The sequence below is a fragment of the Neolamprologus brichardi genome, chromosome 10 (genome assembly GCF_056152115.1).
Source record: "Neolamprologus brichardi isolate AB-2024 chromosome 10, ASM5615211v1, whole genome shotgun sequence".
Taxonomy (NCBI): domain Eukaryota; kingdom Metazoa; phylum Chordata; class Actinopteri; order Cichliformes; family Cichlidae; genus Neolamprologus; species Neolamprologus brichardi.
The window spans coordinates 33053965-33064814 of record NC_142113.1 but is presented as its reverse complement, the minus strand read 5'-3'; the positions used below and the strand labels follow the sequence as shown (position 1 = coordinate 33064814).

Genomic DNA, 10850 nt, shown 5'->3' with positions numbered 1-10850 from the left:
TAAATAAATAAATTCAACTATACTAAAACCTAAACTGGGATAAGCCAACACTAACGTGAAGTACATGACACCAGACAAACAGACGATCCAACAAGGGACAGAGGAAAACACACACAATAAATACACACGATGTAATGAAGGAAATGCACAACAGGAGGGAGACACAGCTGAACCTAATTAGACATGACGCAACAGGGAGGAAACAAAACACAATACATTGAATACACGACACAAGACTATCAAAGTAAAACAGGAAACACAAAAGACATAGGTAAAGACTCTGAGACAAAGAGCCATGAACCATGAAAAAGGCCCAGTAGACATAACACAGAACACAGGGAAGACACATTGACAACACATAACATCTAGAAATCAGGAGATACTAAAGAACTTACAGAAATACAGAAACAAAACCTGAGAGACCAGCAATGATAAATCATAATGAACTCAAGGATCAATAATAATACAAAACACTGGGTCACCAACCCAGGACCACGACACAGTAGGAAAACTTTTCACATTTTTTTGCAATTAAAAAAAGTTTAATAATAATTTTTTTAAGAAAATGTTAAAAAACCAGCTTTCTCACAACTATTTCATGGTGTTATTTCCATCCTCTATATACATACATCTATGCCAAATGGGTGAGACACAGAGAGGGGGGGGGGGGACCTCTGCCCCCCAGAAGTCCCAGTCAAAGTCTGCTTCTTTAATAATTCACCGCCTGTAGGAGGTGTGGTCCTGTGGCTCTGCAGTAAGGTGGAGGCTGAGGGGCCGTGGAGGAGACCACCGCTCAGTGTAGCATGATGAGACTCAGTTACTTATCTTTTGGTCCACTGACTGTGTACATACCTGTGTTGTACTGACACAAGCAGCTTTTACACAGGATGTGTTGGGGGCAGTGTGGGTGTGTGTTTGAGAGGTGGTGCAGTAACCTCCTCATCTATGTTATAAAAAGCTTCACTTTGCAGACAGCACAGCTGCACAGCAGTTATCCAGCGACAGAATGGAGATCATCACGTTTTTTCTGCCGTTGCTTCTGGTCTGCTCTGTTTCAGCAGATCAGACTGAGACTCCACTCCAGCCACCCTGTCCACAGGACATCCATGCTGTGCTGAGAGAGATGACCGCCTCACTGACCGAACAGAAAGTGGAGATCAGAACCTTAAAAGAACATAACAAAGGTAAAATATCACCTTTGGGAATTACAGAAGTAGCAGTATCACAGTGTGTAGCTCCACGGATGGTCTTCCTGACACAACATCCAAAATATTTGCATCTCCTCCTGGGACACAGAATCTTTGTGTTTCTAAGGTGAATCACTACATCACGGGCCACTACACTTAAAGTTGTTTATAATTTGTTTTTCAGAACTTGTTGCAAAACTGAAAGAAGCAGAGAGTCCAAAGACTGAGATTGATAAGCTGAAGCAGCAGCTGCAAGGTAATCATCCCACACAGGCAAACACACCAAGCAACACCAACGACTCTCAGCTGGTTAATATTACACAAATATTAATGTTGTGTCTAGAGAAAATGAACTTTTTCCTTTACTCATTTTATTCAGATCATGCAGCAAAGCTGGAAGAGCTGGAGACTCACAAGTCTGAGGTTGTCGAGTTAAAGCAGGAGCTGAAAGGTACTGAAATCACATGACTCTGACTGTCAATGTAAACATTTACAAGACACACTGACTGTAAAGTCTTCAATTGATTTATTTAGCAGATTGTTTCATGTTTTAAGTGCCTTCATATCTGCTAAATAAACCACAAACTGGCTTCATGTCGACATGAAAATCTTCCTTTAATGCCTCTTAATGGCTCACAATGCGACAAGTGGTGGGTGGTCCTGTACATGTGACACATTTGATTACAGCTCAAATGAATTCAAAGGTCTTTTCAGATATTTGGTCAGCACAACAATCATTTCCCATAAACACAGAAAATGTTTTTCTTTTTTGATTCTATGACAATAAAAACTGTAAATCGTTATTTTACTGCAAGTTGTGAATATTAATGATATTTCTCTCTCTCTCAGTCAAACAGGTGGCTTTCTCAGCCTCTCTGCTGGATCAAGGTGAAGGAGATACTGGACCCTTTAACACTCAGACTACTCTGATCTTCAAACATGTTGTCACAAACATTGGAAATGCCTACAACAAACACACAGGTAATAACACTGAATGTCACTTCTCAGCTATGTTGATGTCAGGCTGATGTTCCAGATGTTCTAACAGCTGATTTTCCATTTAACAAAAAAATGTCCCACAGGTATTTTCACTGCACCAGTGAGAGGAGTCTACCACTTTGAGTGGAAAATATATGGATATGGAGGCATTGAGTGCTGTGTTGTTCAGGAATGAAGAGCACGTTTTTATTGCATATGAAGTTCAGCCATCTGGTGCTGCAAGTTCCTCTAATTTTGTCTCACTGCTTTTGGAGGTTGGGGATCAGGTCTTTTTACGTCTCTGGACTAATTCAAAGGTTTATGACAACCAAGTTCACCATAATACCTAAAGTGGTCATCTGCTTTTCACCATGTGAGAAGCGTGACAGCTTCAAAACCTCCTGTTTGTTTCCAGTTGGTGACCCTTAAGACTTTATGTAATTAAAACAAAAAGCTCTGTCTTGATGCACGCCTAAAGAGGTAAAGAAATCCAAGAAAGTTGATTCTATTCATTTCATTCTGAAAACATTTTCTCATCTATCCAACTGACTTCTTCAGCTAAAATGAAACCAACAGCCTTCGTGTTTTGAAACTAAAAAGAGGAAGGAACAGCACCCAATTTTAACTGAGCATGTTGTTACTCAACAACACACACACACAGACACAGACCCAGGGCAATTCTTCCTGGATCATTTATCAACATTCAAGCCAACACAGTCCGCATTGGTTATTCTTCTGGACCTCAGCGGATCCACCAAATTCATGTAAGTATATCAACCATTCACCGATTTATTTCTTTTCCTCAGACCACGCCGGATCTGTTAATATCAACAACGCTGCAAACTCAGAATTGTACAGCTGATTCTTCCCTTCAGACCACGCCGGATCTGTTACTTCAGCACAATAAACACTGATTTTCCTTCAAAATCAGTTTACCAAGAGCCACAAAACCATTTCTGACTCGATTTTCTGAAATTCTGTCACTTAAACATCCTGACAGCACCAGGTGTTTTTTGTCGGACTTCCTCGTCTGAAATTACTCTTTTTACTCAGAGTCTCAGAAAGGGGAAGTGGCCGCACCCCAATGTTAACTACACACTTTCTCAACCCGAAAAAAGAAAGAAAAAGAGACTTCAAAGCCTCTCACACACCGCCTGCAGCCAACGGCACTTAGATCACTTCAGACAGTTTCTTACGTCACTGTTTTCAACTGTAACATGTGGATCACAGCTGATCCGGATATGGAGCGGCGGAGCTCCCCTCAGACGCTACTAGTCGTTCTCTGATTCAGCAACGCGTAATTTACCCTATCCAATGATACTGAATTTCAAACCCATTAAATGCACGCTCGCAGAAGGAGGAAAATGCCCTCTCTGCCTCACGCGGATCTTCGCCGGGTCTCGCACTGTACATTACCAAGCACCTAAATATAAGGAAACTCTGGAACAAAAGCTATATAAGTCTGACCGTCTTATTTCTGCAGCCACTGTAAAACCATAAGGTGTTTCTTCCGTTTCACCACGACATATACATTTCATGTAAAGAAGATCCCCAGTACGTGAGTATTCAATTTGGCACGATCCCAAAATGAGCATGCCTTTCTCTAGATACGGATGAAACTACTACAGCCCCTGCAGCATTATCATCAAAATTACTTCAACACAGTAAACCTTGACGTGCTTCAAACTAAGTTTTTACTGTTTCCCTCAAGCTCACGGCTGGCTTGAGTCTGTTAAATGTCAACTCCCCGGACCTCTGCGTCCGGTATTACTCTTTTTCTCACAAATAAGTGTATCTCAAAATGATCCTCTGATCATAACCTATTTTAAACCAAGGTCCCAAGTCTTGGTAGATGGTCAATCTCCAGTACGGCCACGCTGGACCACCTACTGGACGTCTCCAGTAGGGAGGAAGTCTGCACTTCTGAACTTGACACTTATTAAACCATAAACTGACCAATAACTCTTATATCCTCTTATTCTTTAATCACACATTGGTCTCTTTTCTCTCTTATTTCCTTAAAACAACATCTCGAGTTACTTTTAGCTCAGTACTGTTTCTTACGAGTCGTCCTTGAATGCAACACTACTTAATACTTTCACTTTCATTCAGGCAAAATCAAAACAGAGATCAACAAGTAACTTCTTGACTACAATTTTAGAATTGCATCCAATGCAGCACAATTTCAGTTTAAGAGGTTTGTGCCTTACCTTTTTTATGTGGGCCCACAGTAGTCAAGGAACCACCCGTGATGTCTGCCCGTCTGACCACCTATCCGGCTCGACCACCGCGGAAAGTAACACCGCTGAGCCTACACTGCCCGCATCCTCCACCAAAGCTGTCGCGAAATCGATCAATGTAGAGCAGTGAGACAAACCACGGAGGCCCCAGAAAAGTGCAATCAAACGATGAGTTTATTAACAGCCCGGAGAAAACATCAGTATATGTCTTCTGACCAAAATACATGTTGTGGATACTTATAAAGCAGTGGCGTACACGCCCCCCCCCCCCCATGGCGTCAATTACAGATTAAAATAGGTTAAAGACATTAGTCACAGTTAATGGTACATCTTGTACATCTTTAATAGCTATAAACAGACATAGAACTTCTCTTTTCTATAACATCTTCCATACAAGGTAATAAACTTCGAGCCCTCAGTGTCTCTGGGGCTAATTATTGACTCTGGTCATCTGTTGCCAAGTAGAGTAAAATATAGTAAGACACCAAATGAGTTAAGGCCTCAGGCCTGACACATTCCTAGATTATATGTGTTATATGTATTGTAAGCATGCATTGCAGTTATCCTTCTATGTTCCAGTTTCCCTCAGCATGTATCACCTGGACAGTCACGCCAGTGAAGCTTAAGACCCTTAATGAACCGAACATCAACTCAAAATAAGCACAAATATGCAATGTGTATGAAATACTTCTAACCGTACTTGTAATAAAAGTTAACATAATGGAAGGATCCTCAAATGAACATCTTCAATAAACAACTTTAATGCAATATCAATACTGTGAGAAATATTATTAGATGAAATAATGCTGTAAAGAATGTTATCAATGCAGTTATAATGATGCAGATTATATGGCAGCAATACAATAATTTCTGTATCTCCACACAGATGACACAGATACTGTTGAGTTTTCACTGACAGAATGGAGATCATGGTGTTCTTCTTGCTGTTGCTTCTGGTCTGCTCTGTTTCCACAAATCCGACTGAGGCAGATAATGAAATTGTTGACCAGCAGATTTCAAACCAACAACCCTGTCCACAGGACATCCATGCTGTGCTCAGAGAGATGGCAGTCTCACTGGCTGTGCAGAAAGCACAGATCATGATCCTACAGAAAGAAAATCAAGGTACAGTATCATGTCAGGTAGTGAGAGAAGTAACAGGAAACCTTCCATATGCTTTCATATTTCTATATTCACTGTTGTCTTATAAAAGTGCCAATGTCACTACGAAAATGTCCAGTTAGAAAGAAAAAACTGAAATAATCAGCATACTTTCTTTTATGTTATGGACAATGCTCTAAAAATAGCTGTGCAGTGAAGTGAAACTCATAAAATTACTTTTTACACTTTTAGATCATTCAACAAAGCTGAAAGAGCTGGACAGACACAAGACGGAGCTGGACAGACAGAAAACTGAGATTGACCAGTTGAAGCAACAGTTACAAGGTAATGTGTGCAAGTCATCATGAGTCTGATCTTTTCTATGAAAAGGTAACTGTGGATTTTTGTGACATGTTTAATTACAAAGCATAAAGTTATATTTCTCAGGTGTTTTTTTATTGTTATAAAAAGAATACTGAAACAACAAAGATCTTACCGTGTCAAGATAAGGAACTGAAAACAATGTGTATATCTAGATTTTTCCTTTTTAAAAACAAACACCAATTTCTGTGTACATTTTATTTCCTTTTGAGCTGTAGTGCCCACAGACTATGTACTACTCAAACGTGGTCCTCGTTCAGTCATGGATTCGAGTAATAGTACTTTACATCTGTCAAAATGGTTGCATCACCATGTTTGAAAATGTTTGGTTCATGGCCACGGAGAGCCTGAAGACTAACCAAAGAACTTTTAAATTCTCTGGAACGTCTACTCTTTGGAATTCCAGTTGAATGAGAAGCAGTTGTGGATAGTACATAGTGAAATTTGTTCTGTGGAAATATAATCCAACATATATTTTGCAGGGTAAATCTTTTTCTTTTGTAAAATGTTACTTCAATATTTGGATAACATTCCCTGAAGTCATAATCTCCCAATAAACTGCATTAATTTAAAATCTCTATGCTAAATGTCTGTGAAGGTTCTCAGTCATCCAGGTCATCGTAGTCAAAGGAGCTTGCAAAGAAAAGCGTCTGGACTTCTTTAAGTTGCTTGAAGACGTTTCACCTCTCATCCAAGAAGCTTCTTCAGTTCTAAGGTCAAATGGTGGAGAGTCCCAGATATAAACCTAGTGGGAGTTTCCCCCCACAGAGGGACAAAAGGACCCCCTGATGATCTTCTAATCGCCTGAGCCAAGGTGTGAAACTGGGTGTGGGTCCCAATCAGCCAGAGTTTCGGGTGAGTTCATTGTGAAACCTGGCCCCACCTTATCATGCGATTTCCTGAGGTCAGATGGCCCAGGATGTGAGTGGGCGTTAAGGCGTCTGGGAGGGATCTCAAAACTGGATTATAGATGGCAGACAGTTGGTGTCGTAAACCAGCGCCTCTGTTCAAAGATGGTCGCTCACAGTGGACATAGATGCTTCTTTCACTCCTCTTTCAAACCATCTGTCCTCTCTGTCCAAAATGTGAACATTGGCATCCTCAAAGAGTGACCTTTGACCTTTAGATGCAGATGGACAGCTGAGTCTTGTCCTGTGGAGGTGGCTCTTCTGTGTTGTGTCACAAGAGCATGGCATAAAGGACACTCTTTCGAGGATGCCAACATTCACATTTTGTACAGAGAGGACAGATGGTTTGAAAGAGGAGTGAAAGAAGCATCTATGTCCACTGTGAGCGACCATCTTTGAACAGAGGCGGTGGTTTACGACACCAACTCTCTGCCATCTATAATCCAGTTTTGAGTTCCCTCCCCAGACGCCTTAACGCCCACTCACATCCTGGACCATCTGACCTCAGGAAATCACATGATAAGGTGGGGCCAGGTTTCACAATGAACTCACCTGAAACTCTGGCTGATTGGGACCCACACCCAGTTTCACACCTTGGCTCAGGCGATTAGAGGATCATCAGGGGTCCTTTTGTCCCTCTGTGGGGGGAAACTCCCACTAGGTTTATATCTGGGACTCCCCACCATTTGACCTTAGAACTGAAGAAGCTTCTCGGATGAAGGTGAAACGTCTTCAAGCAACTTAAAGAAGTCCAGACGCTTTTCTTTGCAAGCTCCTTTGACCTCTATGCTAAATAAAAACAGTAACAGTAAAGCAGATTGTTTTGCCACTTGGTATTGCAAAATGATAGGGAATCTACAAAAGAGCAGTTTATGGAAAGTCCAGTTTTTGTCTCATCAGTCCAGAGAATATTTTCCATAAAAGTCTTGGGGATTATCAACATGTTTTTGGCGACTGAGACATGAGCCTTTGTGCTCTCTCGGGTCAGCAGTGGTTTTCTTCTTGGTAATCTCCCACAAATGGTATTGTTGCCTCTTTCTTATTGTTGAATCATTAAATTTGGGATGAGATGGGTAATTAGAGAATTACCATAAACTACGTTTTTAAATTAGGTTTAAAAAAAACAAACAAAAAAAAAAAAAAACAAAGTGTGAAATAATGACATTTCTCTCTCTCTCAGATAAACAGGTGGCTTTCTCGACTGCTTTGTTGGATGAAGGCACTACAGACATTGGACCCTTTAACATAGATACTACTCTGATATTTAAACAGGTTTTCACAAACATTGGAAATGCCTACAACAAACACACAGGTAATAACACTGAATGTCACTTCTTAGCTATGTTGATGTCAGGCTGATGTTCCAGATGTTCTAACAGCTGATTTAACATGACAAAAACAAATGTCCCACAGGTATTTTCAATGCACCAGTGAGAGGAGCCTACCACTTTGAGTGCCATGTATATGGATATGCAGACATTGTGACTCGGGTTGAGTTGTTCAAGAATGGAGAGCGAATTTTTATTATATATGAACTTCAACCATCCTATTTTTGGACTTCCTCTAATGGAGCCTCACTGCTTCTAGAAGCTGGAGATCATGTGTTTGTACGTCTCTCTGCTAATGCAAGGGTACGTGGTAGTCAAGGTCATCACACCACCTTCAGTGGTCAGCTGCTTTTCACCATGTGACCAGTGGGACAGCTCTATAACGTCCTGTTTGGAGCTCACGCTTCAGAAGTAAAACAGATTGGATTGGTTCAAGGTTTTGTGTGTGTGTGTGTGTTTCCTTCTATTTAGTCTTGTGTTTCTAAAACTGCTGACTTACAGTGTTGAAATGTTTTTGTATTTGCATCTATATCTGGATTACATACATGTGATAATACACAGTAATAAAAATGGGTTTGAGTTAGTTTCTCTTTCCAAAATTAATCTAATAAAAAAACTTTTAGACATTTTTCTGCTCCAACTCACATGTTAAAATATTGACTGCAGGTTTCCCAAACATATGGTTTTATACAACCACAGCAAGGCCAGTACAGTGGTGGTGTTTTGCACCATCGCCCCACTACAAGAATGTCTTTAACATCTTGGGTTTTAATACATCTACTTTTCTTGTTCTTCCTGATCCAAGTAGAGAATGGTTTCTTTGAAAATGTGTTTGAATGTCATGTATCATTAAACCCACCACAATGATCGTATTTGATTACTTTTTTATTGGCAAACAATCCATTCAGATCATGTCACAGGAACAACAACAACGACCAATGACTACTTTTAAAGATGAATAATAAAGTATCAGCTACCTCTTATATACAATGGAAAAATCACTGCATATTCAGGTATAAAAATATAGTTTTCTTTAGTTATAAAAACATGAATCCATCAACAAGAGAAAAATATGAATCAAATCTGTGCAGGAAAAGTAAACAAACAGTAGACGGCTTTTTTCTCCTGCTGATAATTATCACAGTTTTACAGTATAAGATCGAGTTAGTTCATCTTTTATGGATGATTAATAAAAACCTGTCACGTAGGAATTTTCTAGGCATTTCTAGAAATTGTTTGGTTCACTTAAAATAACTAAAACACTCCTTTAAATCCAAATTCAAATAAAATCTTAAGACACAGTAGTAATCAGTAAATGGAAGATCCTGAAAGTCATGTGTTATGTGTGGAATTAGTATTGCAGAGACTTTTAAGCAGAGCTATCAGCGCTTTATTGATGTCAGTCTCCTGTTCTGGTTTTCTTTTACAATGTCATTCCTGACACTTTACTTACGTTCTCCATTCTCTTCAGCTCCTTCTTTCCAGTTGATTCACATTAGGCACTTTAAAACATCTCTTTTCTCTCCATCTTTTTCCAGTTCACAGCCACACTCTGTACTTACAGTACGATGGGACAATGGCGCCATCATGTGGTCAGTTATCAAGTAGAAAAAAAAGAAAGAATAAAAGAGCAAACCATTTGACTTCCACATCCTGTGCTCCAAATGTAACATATTTTCATCATTTTTACTTGTGTAGCTGAAAGCTTGGTGTAAACAGCCCCTCTTTGGGCACGTAACCAACACACTGAAACCAGGTAATAATAACGCCAACATGTGGAGTGGAAAGGTTATTTTTAGTGCACATATCATAAACATATTCAGATGTGCAACCTGGACCAATGTCTATACTTATACATACTTATAGATATCTATGACTTACTTAGTAATAGTGATGGTAGAATATTTACATTTATTTCTTGCATATTTCCACAACCCTGTATCCATAATCACGTTCTGCGTTTGCTACCATTGTATGTAGTGTATTATCTTATTTGTTTTGTATTTTTTGTATTTTCCTTCTGCTAAAAATTCTTCCTGAGCTGAGGTAAATGGTAAATGGCCTGTATTTGTATAGCGCTTTACTCAGTCCCTATGACCCTGAAGCGCTTTACACATCCAGTCACACACATTCACACACTGGTGATGGCAGCTACATTGTAGCCACAGCCACCCTGGGGCGCACTGACAGAGGCGAGGCTGCCGGACACTGGCGCCACCAGGCCCTCTGACCACCACCAGTAGGCAACGGGTGAAGTGTCTTGTCCAAGGACACAACGAGCGAGACTGTAACACACACATTTCCTCACAGAGGGATCAATAAAGTCTTATCTTATCAAATCACTGACCACAGAAGTAATATTAAAATCATCTGTCAGACACACAACAATGGAGCTTTATCTGAAATTAGAATCTGAAATCTACAGTTTATAACTGTAACAAAAAAAAACCACCATGAAGATGCTTTAACACAATTATATTTCCAACAAAACTCAAACAAAGTGAAAGAAAATCAATGTCAAATCATTTACAGAGTACTGCAAAAAAAGACGACATGTAAAATACTGAAAAATGTTTCATGTAGAGCAGAATCAAGACGTTCCCTGCAGCGCATGTTGTTCCTAAACTTTCAGATACATGTGTTCTAATGCCCCGCCCCCACAGCACTGAAGGGGGGAGGGAAGCCGATTATGACACCCCGCCATGTTAGCTATGAGATGTTCCAGTA

General features: G+C 40.0%; 1 protein-coding gene and 1 pseudogene across 1 annotated transcript; both read left to right on the top strand.

Annotated features, from left to right (window-relative positions):
* The first annotated feature begins 991 nt into the window (after window positions 1-991).
* LOC148100999 (complement C1q tumor necrosis factor-related protein 3-like) lies at window positions 992-2542 on the top strand (annotated as a pseudogene).
* Window positions 2543-2826: 284 nt separating this feature from the next.
* LOC148100998 (complement C1q tumor necrosis factor-related protein 3-like) lies at window positions 2827-8970 on the top strand. The gene is made up of 5 exons (XM_087846929.1): window positions 2827-2929; window positions 5292-5530; window positions 5759-5851; window positions 7976-8107; window positions 8209-8970. The coding sequence occupies exons 2-5, from the start codon at window positions 5326-5328 to the stop codon at window positions 8484-8486; spliced, it is 708 nt and encodes a 235-aa protein (XP_087703055.1). The 5' UTR covers window positions 2827-2929; window positions 5292-5325; the 3' UTR covers window positions 8487-8970.
* Window positions 8971-10850: the final 1880 nt, after the last annotated feature.